The sequence below is a fragment of the Scophthalmus maximus genome, chromosome 12 (genome assembly GCF_022379125.1).
Source record: "Scophthalmus maximus strain ysfricsl-2021 chromosome 12, ASM2237912v1, whole genome shotgun sequence".
In the NCBI taxonomy this organism is placed as follows: domain Eukaryota; kingdom Metazoa; phylum Chordata; class Actinopteri; order Pleuronectiformes; family Scophthalmidae; genus Scophthalmus; species Scophthalmus maximus.
Window position 1 is genome coordinate 46,208 of NC_061526.1, and position 23,283 is coordinate 69,490.

Genomic DNA, 23,283 nt, shown 5'->3' on the forward strand with positions numbered 1-23,283 from the left:
TCTAACAGATGAATTTCCTTTGTCACGGTTGTAAGCTGGAGGTCGGATGCGTGGAAAGACTGCGACGATGGGGAAACCTAAGGATCTGAAGAAAGCTGTGGCGGGTAGGTGCAACTGTGTTGTGAATGAGCCGGAGTGGGGAGAGTCAGACCTAAATGATAGCGATGACAGTATGGAGTTGAGCCAAGGAAGCGAGAGAATGAGGGAGAAAAGAGGAAATGATTTTGGAGGGGCCAGACCAAAGAAAAGCAAGCATAGTGGAGATCATGGGGGAGGAATAGAGAAGAGATATGTATTGTATCTCTATGTGGAAAAAACAAGATTGAAGATGACATTTGTTCTTAGATTTGCACTGTGGTTAATGTCCCTTAGAGACAAACACAAAGCAGTCACTGCTGTGAAACACACTGTGGTCTTCAATCTACGTGGAGGCTGGAAAAGTTTAATGATATCAAACCAGAACAATGCTATTTGCACATGACCAATATTGTCAGTTTTAAAAACATCTATTTAAACATATCTGAAAAAAGACATCAGTCTACAGTGGAGTAAAAGAAAATTCAAAGTATAAAAATATATTACAAATCTCAAGTATTTACAAAGACAGCTTCTCTCTACACAACTAACTGTCTAATGTTACAGCAGTCAGTTTTCAGTCTAGTTGTGTTACCTAAAACAAGCAACATATTGCCCTATGGATCCTCAGTAAACTCTGCACCTAATGAATAGAAAACACTGAAGGCCTGCAAAAAGCCAGGACAAACAAGTAACTACACTCCCAGCATCCTCTGAGAGAGGGAGGAGGAAGAGAAGAGGGTCGTGGAGATGGAGACGAGGGTTGAGAAGATGGCCTCCATCTCAGGATCTGATAAGCAGGAAGTGACATCAGAGCTTCTGCGAGCTGTTAAAAGAACATCCTGTGGGAGGACATGCTTCAAGTTATTTATGAATGTTCAAATTAATTGTGTGCGCGCGCGCGCGCGCACACACACACACACACACACACACACACACACACACACACACACACACACACACACACACACACACACACACACACACACACACACACACACACACACACACACACACACACACACACACACACACACACACACACCTGTAGATGTTGGGGTCGAGCAGTACAGCTGTGTCTGTGGGCAGCTTTGACAGATGAACCACCTTGGTCTTCTGCTGCAGTCTGTCGCACTCATTCACCCACACATCTGGCATTCTGCAGGGGTTTCAAGAACACATTTACCATTAGCTTATATAATAATAATCATTATTTTATTTCTCCTATGGTCTGACAGTGTGATATTTTTTACAGTGTGACTTTTTTTAGGCTACATCCTCACAAATTTTAAAACAACACTTCTACAATGTTTACATTTGCCAGACGTCCCCACACTAATCCAGGGTTTGAGCCCATAAAACTGAGACTTTTGGGAATACCGCTGACGAGTTTAAAAACTCTGGGGTTGCGTTTGAGTCTGAATAGACAGAGCCTGAGACTTTTGGAAACGATGAAGCTAACATCCACATTTACTTCCTGACTGGGTCTTATAAAGTCATGACTCGGCTACGATCATGGAATGCAAATTGTTGCTAATATTTACCGTCAGTTACATTTCCATGATAAAGAAATCCCTCCTCTTACTTTTCACCATTGCAGTTCCTTGTTCATAGTATTTTAGTATGGACGGAGATTATTTCTGATACAGAGCTATAATGGTCTTTCAGACAGAGATCGTAAAAAAAATTCAACGTATTAGTATAGACATAGCCTTCGACTATCTAGATCAAATGGGGTGTAATATCAAAGTAAAAGTGTACAAACTATCGGAATAGTTCATGAATGTGTACAAAAAATGGACTGATACTGACTGCTGAGGTCAATCTGTTTCTTTTGGTACAGCATCAGAAAATTGGAATAACTAGTGAAGAACCTACACTGTGGCGGCTGTGGCCTAACTATGCACAGTGCATCTACAGACATGTTCAGTGTTTCATAAACATGGCTTTCTGAAGAATCAGCTACAAAACCAAAACTGTAAAGACTTTCAGAACATGAGGGCTGATGTCCTCAGCAGTTAAAACTAAAATATGAACCCTGAATCTAATCTAATCCACTATTTAACTGCCCCACAGACTGTGGAAACCAGTGGAGAAGGGGATGACAGGGAGAGAGGGATGTGAGGAGAGAAGGGAAGGTCTCACATGTCTTCTGGTGTCCAGTGCAACAGGACCTTTACTTTCCCAGTGTCCTCTTTCCTCCTGGCTATTACCTGAAAACACCCACATACACAGATCCAGATCCATAAGTATTTGGACAGTGACACAATTTTTGCTGCTATACACAACCACAATGGATTTGAAATGGAAAAATAAAAGTTAAGACAGTTAGCTTTAATTCAATGGGTTTAACATAAATATTGTATAGTCAAAGAAAAATAGTAAATGGACTATTTATAAAGTGCTTTTCCAAGGTTATTGACCACTCAAAGTGCTTCATACTACAAGTCACATTAACACCCACATATTCAAGCAGTGATTCCATATGCAGCACATTTTTTCTATCATACACCATTCATACACAGCCGTCAGAGGCAATGAACATTTAGGGTTTAGTGTCTTCAAGGACACCTAGGCATGTGGACTGAAGGAGCCGGGGATCAAACCATTGACATTCTGGTTATTGGACGACCAACTCTTCCAAAGTGATTAATTCTGGATAATATAGTAAACGTGTGCTAAAGAATTCATGGACTGTGTAGTGTGTGTGTGTGTGTGTGTGTCTGAACCCACCGTACTGTGGAAAACCACACTGTGTCCATTGCCCAGGCTCTCGATGTGTGTTGCCAGGTTGAGGCAGATGGCTCGATGACGGATGGCGTCCATGGTCTGAGCGTCAAAGAAGTCATGAGGTCGGGCTGGAAAACAGACAATAAGAATATGAATAATAAGAAGTTTGTGTGTATGGAACAGTACACATAGTTTTCGAGTGAGTGGGTGGTGTCTTTACGGAGCGAGCGTCGGTGTTTGTTCTTGAGTTTCCTCCTCTTGTTGAGGCCAGCTTTGGACGGAGACTCCTCCTTCACTTTGCCCTGACTGGACACTTTCGCTGAACTCTGTGAACTGAAGTGAGTGGGGACATGGCGTGCCAGTCCTCCCTGTGAGGCAAACGTGGCGTTGCAGCCCCCCACCACACACTGCAAGCACACAGATGGTTTATACTGTCAGTTAACAAAGGTGATGCACACAATGATTTACAGGTATCACAGGTGTGTACACATTGGAACAATGTAATGTTAATGTAGTAAAGAGGATCTGGGCAAATAGAGGAGGAGTGTAATGTCACCTTGAATGGTTTGTCCCCGCTGTGGGTCAGCATGTGTCTCTGCAGCCAGCTCTGACTGGTTGATGGTGTGTTGTATACTTTACAACCCTTCCACAGACACACAAATACCTGTGACACAAACACAAAGTCAACTATACAACTTAAGGAAAAAAAAACTTTATGTATATTTTTCATGTTTCGACCAAATGTACCTGGAATTCTAAGAACCATGAACTTTTTTTAAGGAGCAAAAGGTTCTGCAAGTCATTGTTCACCTGTGTTTCCACTAGTGCGTAAAACTGTGTAGGTCCCCCTCTTTCCGCCAAAATAGTTCTGACTTGTCGAGGCATGGACTCTACAAGACCTCTGAAGGTTGATGGTATCTGGCACCAAGGCGCATTATCTTGCTGAAAGACGCCACCGTCATAAGGGAATACAGTTTCCATGAAGGGGTGTACTTGGTCTGCAACAGTGTTTAGGTAGGTGGTTTGTGTCAAAGTAACATCCACAAGAATGACACGACCCAAGGTTTCCCAGTAGAACATTGCCCAAAGCTTCACACTGCCTCCATCGGCTTGTCTTCTTCCTGTAGTGCATCCTGGTGTCATCTTTTTCCCAGGTAAGCGACACACATGCACTAAGCCAACCACATGATGTAAAAGAAAATGTGATTTATCAGGCCAGGCCACCTTCTTCCATTGGCCCCTGGTCCAGTTGCCCATTGCAGCTACGCAGCAAGCTGTGATGCACTGTGTTCTGACATCTTTCTATTAGAACCAGCATTTACTTATTCAGCAATTTGTGCTACAGTAGCTCTTTTTTGGAATCGGGCAACATGGGCTATCCTTCACTACACAAGCACATCAGTGATTCTTAGGTGCCCATGACCATGTCACCTGTACACTGGTTGTCCTTCCTTAAACCACTTTTGGTAGGTACTAACCACTGCAGTCCGGGAACACCCAACAAGACCTGCAGTTTAAGGGATGCTCTGATCCAGTCGTCTAGTCATCACAATTTCAAAGTTACTCAGAGCCTTACGGTAGCCCGTTTGGCCTGCTTACTCACTTAATATTCACTTGATGCCTGCAATATCCCACCCACTGACAGGTGTCATAGTAATGAGATAATCAATGTTATTGATTATCTGACAGTCAACTCTGGCTCCTCTCAATGCTGTGTGCTTTCTCCACCTCTTTTTTCCATGTACACAAACAGCTGTATCTCCAGTCATCAGTCCGTCAAGCTCCTGAAGTTTGCGGATGAGACCACCCCCATCGGGCTCATCTCAGGGGGAGATGAGACCGCCTACAGGTGGGAGATTGACCATCTGGTGACTTGGTGCAGTCTGAACAACCTGGAGCTCAACGCTCTGAATGCAGCCCCACCCGCCCCAATCACCCTCTGTGACTCTCCAGTTGACACTGTGGAGTCCTTCATCTTCCTGGGAACCATCATCTCCCAGGACCTCAAGTGGGAGCCGACATTAGCCACCTCACAAGAAGGCTCAGTAGAGGATGTACTTCCTGTGGCAGCTGAAGAAGTTCAACCTGCCAAAGGGGATAATGGTGAAGTTCTACACTGCCATCATATAGTCCATCCTCACCTCATTCATCACCATCTGGTACACTGCTTCCACTACAAAGGACAAAAGCATACTGCAGCGTATTATCCGCTGTGCAGAGAAGGTGATTGGCTGCAACCAGCCATACCTTCAGGACTCTGAAGCATGCAGGAATGATTGTAGTGGACCCCTTTAACCCCGGACATAAACTTTACCAAATGTTCCCCCACCGGCAAGAGGTTGAGATCTGTCAAGACCAAAACCTCCCATCACAAAGACACTTTTTCTTCCCTTGGACATTACATGTTATATTAAAGTGATTACACACACACGCACACACACCTCTATTTATTGTAAATAATGTCAAATGTATCTTATCTTATTCTATATTCTTTTCTATTTCTGTTTATCCTTGTGTATATATGTTGACTGCTATCTGCACCTTAACACCAAAATAAATTACGCATATGTAACCTGTTACCTACCTTGCAATAAAACGGATTCTGATACTGATTCCCTTCACCTGTCAGTGGTCATAATTTTATGGCTGATTGATGTATATAACAACCATGACGGTATATAAATCTAGTTGCACTACAACAACAACAGCAAACATGGAAGAGTTCAAACTGTGCTGCTGCTGATCAGAAAATAGATGAGCACTAGCTTATTCAAAACATCTAAAATATGCGACTTAAAGTAAGGAAACAGATTTTATGAGCTATTGTGGAGATTGACCAGCTAAAATAGAGTATTAGTTGATTTTTGACTAATCAAGCAGGTTCTGCGCTGCTACTGATTTTCCTTGAACTTGATTAAGACCCTGGTCCCTGAAGTGAAAAAGTAGCCAAAATGTAAGTTCTAGGTACTTTTAGTGCTATTGACTGTGATTGGTCAAGCAGAACAAGCACTACTACGACAAATAAATAAGATGTAATCAGCATTGCACTACTGAAATCACTTGCTAGTCAAACCAACATGTCCATTCAGAAGGAACTATGCACAGTAGTTAGAAACCAAAAGAATTCCCAGCATTTGGCAAAAAATGGGGTTCTACTTACAGCCAGACACACCAGGCAAAACAACAAAAATATGGAGAAAAAAAAATCCAAATAAGGATCTGGAATCACAAGAATATGGAAAAATACCCCAAATATAACCATATAGAAAATATGTGATGCCACACAGCCAAGACAACTTTCCAAAAATACTATATGGGCTTGTAGATACCCATTTCTCTTTATATGACACCAATCGGCTGACATATTAAAATCAATGATTAGTTGAATGTTAAGTATCTGATCCACTTAAACAAGTGTCTTTGTGATGGAGAGAGGACTGGGTCTTAGGTAAGAGCTCCTTGTTTTGTCCCTTCTGCTGTCCAAAATGGCCCTGTTCTGTGTCAAGTTCACTCTCCTCCATGTTTGTTTGTGTTGCTCTCAGACAACATTTCTGTAGAAGCAGAATGCATCCTGATTGTAAGCAATGTGAACAATATCTTGTGGATGCTAAACATAATCATGCTGGCACCGATGTGTCCTTGCTGTGACCAGTATCTTGTTGAAGCTATCTTGTATGTTGTTACCATGTGACATATCAGGCGGCCTGTTTCGTAGAAATTGGGTACGAAACAACTGTACACCCATATGAACTTTGGTTCGTCTTTGTTTTGTGCTGTGACCGACATCTCAAAATAAACGTATAACTGCTTATCGACTTATTCGACTTGCCTTTCTGCAAACCTCCTGAAACTGAAAATTCTAACATATTTGGAGTCATCCAACCAAGCTTGAAGAAGGACCGGAGCGGATCTGCTGCGTCTTCACACCAGGGGACAACCACGCTAAAGGCCTAGGTAAGAGATATTTGTTCTCATTTTGGTCTCGCCTGGGTGTGGATGCAGTAGGTGTTCTCCAACCATTTAAAAAATAGTCTGTAGTAGAGAGAGGGGCTGATGAGTGTGTTCGACGTTTAATTGCATGCATGCAAGACAGTTGCTGAATTGATATTTAATATGCAGCTGTTGGTTAACATGCCGGTTGGAAGGAGTAGTGGTGGAGAGGCCTGTCGGTGCAGCACGAGGGCTGAATGTGTTCAGTAAGTGAGGTGTGTGTGTGTGTGTGTGTGTGTGTGTGTGTGTGTGTGTGTGTGTGTGTGTGTGTGCGAACTGCTCTCAGACCAGCTGAGGGGAGACAAGTGTGTCTCTGTGGAGAGCAATATTTTTTTTTGTTAATACTGCAGTACCTCTGTGCCCGGAGGAAGTGAGACCTTGGTTAGTGAACCGGAGGAGTCCGAAGATTGTGTTTTAGGATAATGGTTCTGTGACGGCAGAGGTGGTGCCGTTCATTGTACTAAGCTAGATACAGTATCTTTGGGTGCTTTCTACTAGTAGCGCCCTGTCGAGCAAACACAGTACCACATCAGAGTCGTTTGCGACTGTTGCTCCTTATGAAAATGGCCCACGTAGGTACCGTGAGGTAACAAACACCACGACTATTCCCTCCATTAAGAGACCGACTACTAAGAGAGAGAGAGCTAAAGTCTCTACACCGCTATGTTAATTCACTGCTCTCCCTTTCTTCTCTTCAACACATCTTGCTCTCTTTCAGTGTGTGCACGCGCACGTTATTATAATCGCAAATCAAATCGCAATTGCAATATCTGTCAGAAAAATCGCAATAAGATACTTCCCCAAATCGTTCAGCCATAATTGGAGCTTAGATGGTAGAGCATTTTTCTTTCCAAATAAACTAATAACATTTCCCATACACACCCCATACAGTTAGAAACTGACCCCTCCTCTCTGCCCGTCCACATGTGTGGCTCTGATGTGTTCAGCCAGGTCAGGGCTGCTTGGGAACAGCATCTGGCAGTGATCCCAGCAGCATGTGTAGCCCATAGACTTGCCCCCTGGAGGTGCCGAGCCACTCCCAGACACCGCACCTCCGTTGTGACCGTTGAGCATGGCTGGAGTGGAGCGGCCGCTGGATGCTGTGCTCTCCATGTCCATCAGGGTGCTGCTGATACTAGAGCGTGTGCACACACACAAAAATACATTAGAAAGACAAAAAATAGAAAACAATGTCAATGTGAAAAAAAACAACTTCAACACTACTCAGAGATGTTGGTCATATTAACAATAGGGTGAAACAAAACAGGAAGGAGGATATATTAGAGGAATATCACATGAAACAGACACTGTAGGCCAGATTTTGGGTGCAAATATGATGTATTGTTTTTCAGATGTGTGTACATATGTATACATCAAACAAAAATGCCCCAAGAAAGGTTGCGAAAGAGAAAAGTGACTTAACATCTAATCTACACTAATATAAATAACACCAGACATTTAGTGCACCACAATTATCATTAACTAGCAGCAACATATTAACTAAAATAACTAAATTTAGGGCTGTTGCAATATACCAATATGTTGACAATAATCTTTTTTTAATTGATTGATCATTAATATTACTCATACAATAATATTGTGTAAATCAATCCAGTGCCTCTTAAATCATTATGGGAAAATCCGTCTATCTAGGATCGCTCTGACCATCATCTTCACTATGTGCTGAAGCCCAGAAGGTATTAGTCATTTATTAATAGTACTTCAGAATATTTTGAGCCAAATTAATGTGCAAAGTTAAAAATTTAATTGACCCCATTGTTAGGGCCCGAGCACGAGGTGCGCGGACCCTGAGGCATGCATGCACCAGGGCCGCATGAACCGAGGTGCAAGGCCCTATTGTTTCCGTGAGGATTATTATTAGGGCCCGAGGATGAGGTGCGCGGACCCCGGTGCATGCATGCACCAGGGGCCTTATGCACAGAAGTGCAAGGCCCTATTGTTTCCGTAAGGATTATTAGGGCCCGAGCACAGAGGTGCGCGGTCCCCGGTGCATGTACCAGGTGGCCACATGCACCGGAGGTGCAAGGCCCTATTGTTTCCTAAAGGATTATTATTATTAGGGCCCGAGCACAAGGTGGGCAGATCCTGGGGCATGCATGCACCAGGGCCGCATGCACGAGGTGCAAGGCCCTATTGTTTCCGTAACGATTATTAGGGCCCGAGCACAAGGTGCAAGGCCCTATTGTTTCCGTAAGGATTATTATTAGGGCCCGAGCACCGAGGTGCGCCGACCTGGGGCATTGCATGCATCAGGGCCGCATGCACCGAGGTTCAAGGCCCTATTGTTTCCGTAAGGATTATTATAAGGGCCCGAGCACCGAGGTGCACGGAACTGGGGTATGCCCCAGGGCCGCATGCGCCGCTACTCAGGCCCAGAGGCCCGGCACTGGGTGTGGCCCATGGGCTCCACAGCGCCCCCTGGAAAAATCAGCAGGTATAGGAAAAAATGCGTATCCTACATAAATGAAATTTGGGAGGCAGATACATCTTGTCGGGACTGACAAAAAACCTCTTGGCAAAATTTCCTATGACCAACAGGAAGTCGGGCATTTTGTGTCAAAATCCATATTTCACGTGCCATATTTTAATGAACTACTCCTACAAATTTCACATGAGCAACTTCAAATTTGTTGTGTGTCATCTAAAGACCCATGGGATGAAACGGTATTAAAAGCTTGAGTGTATGTCAGGGGCCCATGCTGTGACGGCGTGGCGAAAATGTGGCGAATTTCGATCCCTCGCCATGAAAATGGAAGTTGCTCGTAATCAAAGGTACATGCTCCGATCGGACCCAAACTTCTCAGGCATGATAACAGTCTCGCCCTGAACAGATTACCATGTCAATATTGGACATAGGTCATAGCGCCACCTACTGGCAACAGGAAGTAACATGTGTCTACACTTTTACGCCCTCTGTCTTATAGGTTGACCACATCAGCGTCAAATTTGGTCAGTTAAGTTGTAAGAAGTTGCTGACATGGTACTATGAAATTTGTAACCATGTGTCAAACGCTGTCGCCATGGTGACGCCTTGTTCGCCATCAAATACGAATACATATTTGAGGCACTTATGATGATTTGAATCTCACAAAACTTGGCAGACATTTTCAGAGTGGCAAATTGTGATGTCCGATATGTGTCTTTTGTCCAATTGTGTCAAAATGGCTCCACAAAAGTCAATTATCCCACCTTTAAATTTGACGTAGAAGAACCAAATTCGGTCAGCTCATGTATCTCTCGCCAACCTACGAAAAAGACTCTGGGAGCAATTAGCTCCACCCAACCGGAAGTCAGCCATTTTGATTTTACCTTGGCGAGAATGGCGAGGTCATAGCGCCACTTAATGGTAACAGGAAGTTTGAAATTTTACTTTTACGTCCTCTGCCTCACAGGTTCAATGGAGAAACCTCAAATTTGGTCAGCTTAGTTGTGAGACGTGGTTGATATTGTACTGTGAAATTTTTGACCATGTGTCAAACGCTGTTGCCATGGTGACGCCCTGTTCGCCATCAAATACGAATACATGTTTGAGACACTTGGGATGATCTGCGTCTCACCAAACTTGGCAGACATGTTCAGAGTGGCAATATGTTATGTCTGAAATTGCTCTTTTGTCTAATTGTGTTAAAATGGCTCCATAGCGCCCCCTACAACCTTTCAAAGTCATGGCCCCCGCCTTTAAATTTGACGTTGATGAACGAAATTCGGTCGGCTTGTGTATCTCCCGCCGACCTACAAAAAAGCCTCTTGGAGTCATTAGCACCGCCCAACCGGAAGTCGACCATTTTAATTTTTCAGCCTGAAGTCTGTAGGTGCCACAAACTGAACCCACCAGGAAGACGGCATTTTCAAAGTAAGGACACGGGGAAGAGAAATCTCTGCGTCCCGACCGGCCGTCCGTGACTCGGCAGACGCGTAGAGAGCGGCGACCCGCGCGTCCCCGACGGCAAGAGTGCTCGGGCCCGATCATCGCTGCTCGCAGCTTTAATTTTTCAGACGCGTTCGCTCACTTTTCAGGCTGTTCCCATATCGGAAAAGTTATGAAATTTGGCACAGACGTCAGAAATTGCTCCCGCTACTCAGACCCAGAGGCCTGGCACTGGGTATGGCCATGGGGCCCCATAGCGCCCCCTTATGTAAGGGAGTCTTTTCGGGTGCCTATAGTGACAGCTCTGAATCGAAGGTGCGTGGTCTGATCTGTACGAAACTTTTTAGGTATGATAAGACCACCGCCCTTAACACATCTCCATCTTAATATTGACCATAAGTCATAGCGCCACCTACTGGCAAATTAACGTGACAAATCCTGCTTTTGTTTCCCCTGCCTCGCAGTTTCACCCGATCAACCTCAAACTTGCTCAGTACACTTATACATATTGGACGATGTCATATAAAAAAACCTGTGACGTTTCGTCAGACGCCGTCCGCGCGGTTATTGAAAAACTACCGGCTAACGGCTAAGCAAATTGTTAATATCATAACTCGACCATATCTGGACATATCTTTACCAGATTCCTCAGGAATGATAACTGTCCCACCCTGAACAGATTCCCATGTCAATATTGGACATAAGTCATAGCGCCACCTACTGGTAACAGGAAGTTTGAAATTCTTCTTTTACGTCCTGTGCCTTGCAGGATCATTGGATCCACTTCATATTTGGTCAGCTTAGTTGTGACACATGGCTGATGTTATGCTGTGAAAATTTTGGAAACGTGTCAAACACTGTTGCCACGGTGACGTATTGTTCGCCATAAAATCCGCTACATATTTGAGGCACTTATGATGCTTTGTTTCTCACGAAACTTGGCAGACATGTTCAGAGTGGCAAGTCGATATGTCTGATGTGTCTTTTGTCCAATTGTGTCAAAATGGCTCCATAGCGCCCCCTACAACATTTCAAAGTCAATTCTAACGCCTTTTAATTTGACTTAGAAGAACCAAATTCGGTCGGCTCATGTACCTCCCGACAACCTACCAAAAAGCCTCTTGGAGCACTTAGCTCCGCCCAACCGGAAGTCAGCCATTTTTGATTTTACCTTGGCGTAAATGGAGAACGGAAGATGACGTACTTTGACGAACTCCTCCTAGGCAGTTATTCGGATCTGGTTCAAACTTGGGCAACGCGTAGAGGAGATTTTCCCGACCGGCCGTCGCGCAACTCGGCGGACGCATCGAGAGCGGCAGCCCGCACGTACCCGACGGCGTGAGTGCTCGGGCCCGATCATCACTGCACGCAGCTTTAATTAATTATTATAATTGCTGTGTAAATTTTTGATTATGTAATATAAATTAACCGTTTTTCTTTTCATCAAGGATGCAGGCTGTACAAAACTAAACTGCTCAATTGTTTCCCATTTCGATATTTTGAAGTTATCTTTGTTTCCTTTGGTCATCTGTTCCAACCCTTCTGTAACAGCAGTGGACCTAATCAAATCGAATGTGAAATTTTGCAATCAATTAAATTCTATTTGTATAGCACCAAATCACAACATACGTCATCTCAAGTCACTTTACCTAGTAAGGTCGAGACCTCACAATATTACTGATTGTCATAAACACAAAGTCCTCTAGTAATGCATGTTTGCAGTTAAATTGTGTTAAAGTTACAGTGTTAATCACACCAGTTAAATGTTAATATGATTGCTAGATTTGTTGAGCTCCCCTGCAAGCAGCTCCTTTGCAAGCTTGAGTGGAGACCATGAGAATGACTCTGATGACATCATTATATTAAGTCCTGCTACAAGAAAGAGAGCTGAGGATACTCGTCTAGGTCAAGTAAGCTCTGCAGATTTCCTTATGTCTTTTCCGGAAGTTAAAACAAATGCCAAACTTGAAGATTGAGTTGTAAATGACAGATGAATTAAAGTTGTGAAATGATGACCATGGTGTTTTTATAATACTTAAAATGTTTGTACCGTTTTAAATGTTTCAGTGTTCTTGTTTTTTAATTCTCACTTAGATGATTGAGGACATTCTGAAGAACAAACCTGGAGGAGACAGGATCATGAATGAGTATGCTCGTACAAAAAGCCTAACAGATAGCAGAAGACGTGATATGGTCAAGATATTGGTTGCACATATGACAAGTGAACATGGGTATGTTGTCATATAATCATTGTATACCTACACACCTAATACAATTTCTTTTTGGCTTGACTTGGTGCAGTACAACACCCCTCTTTTTGCATAAGGTGTCATTTACACAATACTTTTGTTTGAACCGTGTGTGTGTGTGTGTGTGTGTGTGTGTAGGACCAATCCTTCTAGACATGTTATAAGGACTATGCAAAGGACACCACTTCCTTATTTCCAAACCTGGCCCATCCTAGGAGCAAGTTTGGCAATGGAAGTACATTAAAACTAAGTCTGACTTTCGGTTGGCTGCAGAACAAAATGGCAGGCTGAGCACTTCGCTCCCGTGAGTCGGCGCATTTACGACCCCCGAAACACCAATTCAAAGATACAGAAGTTGATTTCGTCAAGATTATGAAGGGGGCGACCAAAGGCAGAGGTAAAGGGACGCAAGATAAACCGAGTAAAGATTTACATCGTGCAGAACAAGCCGCGGACGACATGCGTGGAGAAGAAGGCCAACATGGTACCGACTCAGCAACGGGAACGGTGCACACGGGACTCAAGGCCATAAGTAAGCAGATCAGCGACCTTAAGACCGATCTCAAACAAGACTTACAAACGTTCAAAAAGGACATTAAATGTGACAACAGAGAAGAATTTATCGAATTCAAGCAAGGTGTCAATCAGCAGCTGACAGCAAATATGCAAATTGTGCAGGAGCAGAATGAGAAAATCAGCGGGATGGAGACACGGATTGAGGACACGGAAATGTGGAGTGCGGAGGCCCACACTGCCCTACAACAAATGATACACGATCAGCAGAAGCTAGAGGACAAGTTGAATGACTTAGAGTAAAGATCAAGACGAAAAAATCTACGTATCAACGGCGTACCAGAGAGCGCGGAAGATGGGTCGATCACAGCGTTTGTTGAAAAACTGTTCCGAACCGAGCTCAAGCTGAGCGAAGATGTGGATTTACAGATACAGCGCGCCAACAGAGCCAACTCACCCCCGAGATCAATTATACTTAATTTCCAGCAATACAGCGTTAAGGAGATGATTATCCAAAAAGCATGGCGACAGAAAATCACAATGGGAGAGAAGCCGCTGTTTTTTGACCACGACTACACAGCCACCGTTCTCCAGCAGCGCAAGGTGTACACCAACATCAAAAAGGCTCTCAAGGAGAAAGGCATTCGTTTCCATACGCCCTTTAATAGGATGAGTATCCACTGGGACAGCGTTGTGCAGACGTACGGGCAGTGCCTGGGAGGCAGTGCAGGAGCTCCAATAGCAGGGATACAGCGTGGAGGTGCCAGAGAGGCTGCCCGGTAGTTAACGCCTGGCAGAGCTTCTGCAGCGGTCCTCACCATGGCGGCGAGCGGGATCACACGCAGGTGTGGGTACTGCCAGGCGCGCTAAAGAGCGCCTGCGGGAATTTCAGCGCCGAGATGATCAATAGTGATTAAGAGCAGACGGTAAATACTTGGTCCCTCACATATTATATTTTGTATTCATGCGCTGACTGGCGGGGAAGGTGGGAGTTCAGTCCTGCCAACGGACTCGCACTTAAGTTCGGAGACTGAAGTTTGTAGCGGACTAATTGGGAGGGGGCCCTTTCTCTGTGACAGGTGTATTTCCCCCTCGACTCAATACTGAAGGGGATGCCCCTCAGTCTTTGGAGGTCCTATTACTTTATGGTTATGTTTGTTCAAAGCCGTTCCAAGCTTGTTTTTCTGTATCAGTTATCTTTATTTAAAGCTTCAAAGCTTAGCCTGTGGGAACATAATGGCGTAAGATATTTTCAGCTTAGTTACGATGCAACTTGATGAGGTAAAGCTAATGTCCTTAAATGTGAATGGATTGGGAAATCTGATTAAAAGGTCTAAGGTATTGGCAAAATTGAAAAAAGAGAAGGCTTTTTTTGCAAGAAACCCATCTCTCTCGACAAGAGCATGAGAAATTGAAACGATTTGGTTTTAAAAATACTTACTGTAACTCATATGTGCAAAGCCATAGAAGAGGGATTGCTATTCTCGTCGCCAATAAGTTTAAGTTTGAATCCTATAAAGAAATAAAAGAAAGGGAAGGATTAAAAAAGATATAGTAACCTTAATAAATGTATACGCACCTCCGGATAGTAACAAAATATTTTTTAAATCCTTAATGGATGTAATTGGACTGGAAGCCGAGGGTGTTTGTATATGTGGGGGAGATTTTAATGTAGTATTAAATCATTATCTGGACAACTTGTCTAAAGAAGAATAAAAACAAATTACCAAAATTAATCAGTACAGCCTTGAATGACATTGGTTTTTGTGATGCCATTTGACAGGAATTATACTCACTATTCGGCTCCACATTCTATTTACTCCAGGATAGATTATTTTTTTATGCCGAAGAGTGACTGTTATAGGGTGAAGGATTGTAGAATTGGGGTAGCTGATGTCTCAGATCATAGCGCACTGTATTTGACAGTTCAACTAGAAAGTAGAAGGAGGAATACGGGGTGGAGGTTGAATGTTGGTATGCTAAATAACAAAGCAGTTGTAGAACAAATTAAATTGGAAATAAAAGATTATTTGAGCATTAATGACAATGGGGAGGTGGATCCATCTATGCTAAAGACTCATTGAAGGCATTGATACGTGGCAAATTAATTGCTTTAACAGCATTACACAAAAAGAAGAGAACCATGGAATATAATGAACATGTAAAAGACTTATCAAATGTGGAGCGACAACATAAAAATAACAGAGATCCAAAACTATTAGTGCATATAAAACAATTACGGAAACAGATCAATGATTTACTAGAACAAGATGTCGAGAAGAGGGCACGTTTTTTCTAACAGGCATATTACGAATCAGGTCCTAAGGCAGCCAAGTTACTTGCCCGACGCCTACATAAACAACAAGTGGATAGTACCATTAATAAGATACGGGACCCAGAAACAAATCAATTGAAATATCACCCAGAGGAAATAGAGGCCGTCTTCCTGAACTATTATAAACAACTACTGTAAATGCAGAAACCTCTGTTACTAAAGTGGATGCAATGAAAATTTTTCTCAATGAATTGGATTTACCTAGTATTGGCACAGGACAGAATGATTACATTATAGCAGACATTACACTGAAAGAAATAAATAATGCTGTTGGCAATTTAAAATCAAGTAAAACTCCAGGTAGTGATGGATTCCCAGCAGAGTGGTATAAAACCTTTAAAGAAGAACTAGCTCCCCTCCTACTGAAAACATTTAATTCGGTTAAAGGAGAAAATAAACTTCCACCATCATGGGAAGAGGCAGTCATTACAGTTCTAAGAAAGGAGGGGAAAGATAAGGAATATAGCGGCAATTATAGACCGATCTCAATTTTAAACGTGGATTATAAACTGTACACAACGATTATTGCAAAAAGACTTGAGAATATCCTCCCTGAACTAATTGAAGAAGACCAAACAGGATTTGTTAAAAACCGGCAAACACATGACAATATCAAAAGGACGCTGCATTTGATAGATAGAAAAAAATGGAAAATAAAGCAGCGGTATTACTAAGCCTTGATGCCGAAAAGGCATTTGATAGAGTCAATTGGCAATTCCTCTATCAAACTTTAGAAAGATTTGGCTTTAACGAACAATCAGTAGGGATCATTAGGACACTTTATCAACAACCAACAGCAAGAATAAAAATGAATGGATCACTATCTCCATCAATCACACTGGAAAGAGGAACTAGTCAAGGTTGCTGTCTCAGCCCCACACTTTTTGCTTTCTGTATTGAACCCCTAGCTCAGGCAATCTGCCAGCATGAAAACATACAAGGCATTGAAACCGGACATAAAGATCGTTTAATTAGTTTATTTGCAGACGATATTTTGGTTCATTCGTCAGACCCTGAGTCCTCCTTTCCCATACTGATGGAAATTCTAGAAAACTATTATTGCTATGCTGGTGAAAGAAGACACAACTTCTTTCACTTAATTGTAATCCTTCAGAGGAAATAAAATGTAGATATGATTTAAAATGGGATATGGAATATTTAAAATATTTAGGGGTGAACATTGTAAAAAATCTGGACAAAATGTACGAGGCGAACTACAATTCGATTAACCAGAATATTAAAAAAGATATCGAAAGATGGTCCACCTACCCATTGGATTTTGGTAGTAAGATTAACGTAATTAAGATGAACATCTTGCTATATCTGTTCCAGGCTTTGCCAGTAGGGGTCCCTCAACACCAATTTTTAACTTGGGATAGATTTATTTCTAGATTTATCTTGGATGGAAAGAGGCTGAGAATAAGATACACAACACTTCAGTTGGCCAAACTTAAAGGAGGGATGGCACTTCCAAATCTCAAAGACTATTTTTATGCAGCTCAATTTTGTCCCTTATTTCTTTGGTGTAATGATAATTATTTTTGCCAGATGGAAGGAAATTGAGACATATGTTGAGGGTAATCAGATCCAGTCAGTTTTAGGGGAAAAGGAAATCCCTCTATTAGTCAAAAGTAAAATTTACTCAATCACTTCTGGTGCACTTGAGTTTTGGCTTACCTTTGTAAGGCAATATAAACTAAGGAAAGATCAGAAAGTACGTAGATGGATAGCCTTTGACACTCAGTTTAAACCAGGGGAAAATGATTACATATTCAAGCAATGGGCAGTAAAAGGTATTAAGGCAGTGTGCACAATGATGGAAAACAAGGAATTGCAGGCTTTGCAATATTAAAAGAAAAATTTTCCCTCCATAATCGAGACTTATTTAGGTATATACAATTCAGAGAGTATTACAACAAGGAAATGAAGATGGAGAACTCACAAGAATTAAACCCAGTTGTAAAAGATATGAGGAATGCATATAGACCAAATAGTAAATGTATTAAAGTAATCTCCATGTTTTATGAACGCATTATGGAATGTAGGGGTAACAACATTATATCTGAAATCAAGGTGGGAAAATGAGCTGAATTTAGAAATTTCATCAGATGAATGGTATGACGTGTGAAACTCAGCATACTTCCACAAGCTCAAAGCAACTGAGGGTATTCAACTGGAAAAATTTGGTACGTTTTTTTATTACACCTAAAATCAGCAGTAAAGCAACTTCAACACACCAGCCCTGCTGGAGACGATGTGGCTGTTTAGAAGCACATCACACATATTTTTGGGAGTTGTGGAAAATGTCAAGTCATTTTGGGAAGATTTAGTCTTTATTAACGTGCTTGGATATAAGATCCCTTTTTCATGCACTGTCCTTTACTTGGGTCATATTTCAGCAGTAAAACTACAGTGGGACCAACACTTGGTAAAGATACTCCTTACAGCAGCTAGGAAAGCCATAACTAGAAATTGGTATAAACCTAAGCAGGATAAATGGTTTGATATCACAGAAGAAATACGGACAATGGAAAAATTGACTTGTGTTAGGTTTAAGGGAGGATTTGTATGCAAAGAGATGGCAGAATTGGATACTTTACTCAGACAAAATATAAGAACACTGGCTCAGTTTGTACTTAAGTGTAAGGCAGCTACTCGAAAATAACTTATTTTCAAATATATATATTTTTTATTTTTTTGGCTCTCATCAAGTTTCACCACAGGCTCTGTTCTTGTTCTTCTTTTTTTTTCTTGTTTTTATTTTTATTTTTTTACTTGAGCAACATTTGTAAATTGATATGACTGTGATATACCGAAAACTCAATAAAAACTAGAGTGAACAAAAAAAACAAAAAACTAAGTCTAACCTGTTTATTCCTCATTTCTCTGGGACTCTTAAACCTTAATTATTTTGCTCAGAATGTACATATTTTAATTATTGATTTAAATAGCAATTCTTCATCTATGGGCACATTTTAACTTGCTCAATCAAACTGATTATCACCCTTTAACACTGTACTTTAGGTGAATTATTAGAATGCAGAAGATGGAGGTGGGTATCTGGCATTGAGACTGAAATTTATTCAAAAGGAAGCATCAGAGGGACAAAAGAAGACCCTCCATCGGTCACTAACAGGTATGTGATTTTGATGGTAGTTAGACTTTAACAGGTTCCCTATGGGTCTTTGAAATCCTTGAAAGTTTGTGAGTTTAAGGGGCGAAGCAAGGCCTTGAATGTTTTTGGAAATGGACATAAATACACATTGGTAATTGAAAGTGCTTGAAGTTATACGGTAAATGGACTGCACTTGTGTAGCACCTTTCTAGTCTAATGGACCACTCAAAGCGCTTAACAATACATGTTAACATTCACTCTTTCACACATTCATTTACTTAATGCCAGTGGCCACCACACTCTTTAATTGTTGTCTGTGAGCTTCTGTTAAGCCTGCTAGTTCTCATTATAAAAATTCTCAGTATTCTCACAGTATTGACTTTGATTAATTACTGTATTAAGTATTCTCCAACGATTATTCCATCGAGTAATCGGATAAGAAATACTTTTGTTTTGTTTTGTGCGTTGTGCAACAGTAATAATTATCTGTGCAAAACACACAAAGCATTAATGCAGAGAATTTGCAGCAATGATTTTAGCTATCGTGTGACTCAAGTAATCGCTTCCTAGGGGGAACCCTGTTTTAATTCAGAATCCTGCACAGGTCCAGTTTTGCAAACCCCACCCGCAAAGCTCAGTACCGGAACCGACCCGTATTCTCAATTATTTCTAAGTCAAATCCGGCCTGCCCAGAACTCTCGATAGCAAATCATTCAACATGTTAGAAGATGCTGTATTATGTTTTTTTAAGCTACAGTCCCTCTACTTTCATAGTGCAACTGAAGCCAAGGATAATATCTCTCATGACAAAATGTATGGCCATCTTTGTAGAGTTTCTGAGCCTTGTTTCTTATACCATAGGACACAATGTCATACTTGTATAGAGCAGACATACCTAGTAAACGTTCCACCTCTGTTACAGGTGGTCCAAAAGCTTGTCTGCAGATTGAGCAGGAATTTAGTCACGTTTGGTGATGCCGCCTCTGCAAAGTCCCTTGAGAAGTTGCCTACTGTCTACAAACAGAAAGTCCTTGAACAAAAACGTGGCCTCACACAGACCATCAAGACCTGGTTCAAAATACTGAGTCCACAAAAGAAGTGGGAAATGGTACACTGGAATAAAAGGATTATACTAATGGATTTTTTTAAAGGAAAATGGAATGACTGAAGTTAATAAAACATCTTAAGTTGTGTTTTCAGGATGGGGCAGTGACATGTCATCCATTTTGATTCTTGTCCACCTTCTGCCACCGTCCCCTCATGGCCGCAAGTCACCAGGAAAGCTCTCAGCCAAACATGTCAGTGACTATATTGTGAAGTTCATCAAGGTGAGGTTACAGTTCAATAAAATTAGAAGAAAGATCACTCTTCTGTTCCCATTCCTAATCCCATTAACCATTTTTAATATAAGGGTCAAATGTTTATTTGTAATTTAAAGACATTTTCGCAAACTGTTTGCGAACTGTGACTAATTTCATTACCAGACTAATGAAGTTCTTGTGTCACAGACTGGGACCAGCGTCCAGCGGCATCTGGACGGCATCTGGACAGCATCAGGGAAAGCCTTCAACCCTATCTGCTTGCTGTGGGGACCCAGAGGAGTGTGATTCACGAGTACTTCATTGTGATTGACAAACATGCAATACACTGTAAGTCACCAGACTCTCTTGCCTGTTTTGTTGAGCTTTTCAAAGCTCATTTTGCTATTGGTACCTCGTAAAACCAGGAGCTGGCAAATGTGTACAACTGCTTGCAAACCACCATTTATGAAATAGATGTTGATACCACTCACACCCATTCAAGGGGTGAATCCTAGGGTTGCAGAGTTGAGGGCTCGGATGCTGCATTGTGTTGATACTGAGATGGTGTGTTTTGAGGGCTCTGATGCTGCACTGAGCTGATACTGAGAAGTTGTGTTTTATTTGCAAAAGCCACCAGGCAAATGCTTATTCCCTGACAAAGCACTTAAAGTTGGTTCACTGACTTTGTTCAGGAAAGTCACTCAGTCTTAAACCACTTTTTCAGCCCTTTTGCACATTTTTTGGGGTGTGTGGGGTGCCTGCCGGCCCACAAAAAGTGAAAAAGAAACAAAAAGTCGTTATTTAGTGGATTGGCTTAACCTTTCAGACGGGCTCTGAACGAGCCAGTCACAACCCGGGCGTCCTGTTACGAAACATGAAGCTGCTCCTGGGGTAAACACACCCCCAACCTGAGAATCTCCGCCCCTGAACTCCGAGACACTGGAGCGCATCTACGCCATTGTTTTCTCTCGGCAAGCGACGGACAGAGCGCTAGCATAATGCCGAAAAGAGTTAGTAACGTTTGCCTGTTGTTGGCTGTACAGACCAACATAAACCTGTACATGGACTCCCAGCCTCAGAGGACACACTAGGAGGTGGATTGACTTCATTTTTGATGGAAATGTTCCAGCCACAGTCGGTGAAAAGCTGCGAGTGTGTGAACCACTTTGTGTCGGACTGTTATTCAAGCCTGGGCCGGTGCAACACCAGACTGGAAGAAAAACTTTTTTGCAAGATGGAGCAATTCCAACTGTCCTCGGCAAAGCTACAGAGGAGAGACATGTAAGTTTTTTAAGACTTCGCCCGGTGTGTGTGTGTGTGTCCTCGTAGTGTTCTGCCGTGTGTGTTTAGCCGCAGTAGCACAAGCTAACGCTCAAGTAAACTATACATGTGTCGTTAATATTACCGGCATTAGTGGGCTTTAGCGGGGGAGACTCTGGCTCAGGCCACCGGGAATGTGCTCCAAGTCGATTAATGTGTTTGAGATGTAAGATTTCAGACCGTGTGTGCCTCCTGTGTCTGCATTGTTAGTTTAGCCGTGTTAGCCTAAGCTAGCCCTGTCAACCGATGTAAACATCACGTCTGTCACCGGAGTTACAGGCTTCAGTTACTTGCCGTCGCCGGAGCAGCCACAATAACGTTGACGCTATGAGTGTTGGTGAGATGACGTGAGATTGAAGCATGTCTTTCATGAGCACTCGTCAGTAACTGTGTTTGCTGGGTAGCTACCGGAGTTAGCACCACAGCCACCGGAGGGAGCACCACAGCTACCACGGCTAGTTTCTGTTGCGGGCTCCAGTACAGGAGCGATACTGAGGGCCGGACTGTGTGACGTCGTCACGTGGCAACATTGTGTAGAAATGTACAGTTGTTTCTCGATCTTATCATATTTAACAGTGGTCATTTATAGATGTAATGTTGTGGCTGCAGGCCACCGCAGCTCTGGGACTCTGCTAACTTTGCTCCTAACTTTGCTCCGTTCTGCTGCTGCCTCTCTGTGTACCGTGAGGCCTGTGTGATGCGGCTGTTTTGACGGTTGGTTGCTACCAAACATCCGATTTTGGATGAACTTCCTCGGCTACACTTTGACCTGTTGTAGATGACGGCAAATTAGAATGAGTTGAGCGAGAGACGTCGGTTCCACCCGGTCTTTGTTATAAACAGTGCTATCACTAGCATGGTTGTGTGTACATTATTATATGAATTAATTTACTCTTATCCCTCAGTATATTTGGTCCTGAGCTAGACAACCGGGGCTTATACATCAAGGAAAAATAATATACTGTTTTTGTTTGTTCCGTGTTCTCTTCGTCTGGTTACATGCATGCGTGTTATGTAATGTACACAGCACATGTTGTATTTATTATATATGAATTTCATTTTTTGATATTTCAAAAAAAATATTTGTGATTGTTGTCATTAGACATACATTTTGTATTGTTTTATTTCCCCTTGTGTTTCAGAGTACATCACACCAATCGCATCGCAACACTCGTGTTCCACGGTTTAAAGAACCATGTATATTGGAGTGCAACCTCTTCAACCTCAGGGCCTGAGAAGGTGGCCAAGTGGACTTCACTGTTTAACAACATACAAAACATCCATGGGCATGAAGACCCCCTCTTACCCAAAGACAAAGAAGGGTGAAGCCACCACAAAGCCTTTTAAAACAGAACCCCAATTCAGTAAATTGTAAAACACTATTTTATTATTACAAACATGATAACAAATTCAAATGAATAATAATAATTCTGAAGATTTTAAGTTAACAACAAAAGTGGATTCAGGATAACACTAGAAAATGAACAAAGGAATTGAATATTTTACAGATTATGTGGGTGACTTGATGGGGATGGTGTTTGAGGACCCAGCACCATTTGTGGAGTAGATGAAAAAATCTCCACCCCAAGGATCTGTCATCCCAATATGATAGGAGGAAATGGTTGATCGCCACATGTCAGGTTTCAGTCAAGCGGCGGTCAGAAGCCAACACACTGGTCAGCTGGATCCGGAAACTCCTTGCGGATCCGGAGGATGACGCGATGGCGACCCTGTTGTGACGTCCCACAGCACCAACTGCGAGAAAA

The 23,283-nt window shown here is 42.3% G+C and overlaps 1 protein-coding gene across 1 annotated transcript in view; it reads right to left on the reverse strand.

Annotated features, from left to right (window-relative positions):
* Nucleotides 1-422: 422 nt before the first annotated feature.
* LOC118286636 (zinc finger protein AEBP2) overlaps nucleotides 423-23,283 on the reverse strand; it is a 28,623-nt gene continuing 5,762 nt past the window's right edge. The window contains exons 2-8 of the mRNA XM_035611219.2: nucleotides 7,699-7,930; nucleotides 3,362-3,469; nucleotides 3,026-3,212; nucleotides 2,809-2,933; nucleotides 2,221-2,288; nucleotides 1,121-1,234; nucleotides 423-917 (exon numbers count right to left, since the gene is read on the reverse strand). Of these exons, the coding sequence (XP_035467112.1) occupies nucleotides 905-917; nucleotides 1,121-1,234; nucleotides 2,221-2,288; nucleotides 2,809-2,933; nucleotides 3,026-3,212; nucleotides 3,362-3,469; nucleotides 7,699-7,930 (847 nt within the window). The 3' untranslated portion in view covers nucleotides 423-904. The remainder of the gene's footprint in view (nucleotides 918-1,120; nucleotides 1,235-2,220; nucleotides 2,289-2,808; nucleotides 2,934-3,025; nucleotides 3,213-3,361; nucleotides 3,470-7,698; nucleotides 7,931-23,283) is intronic.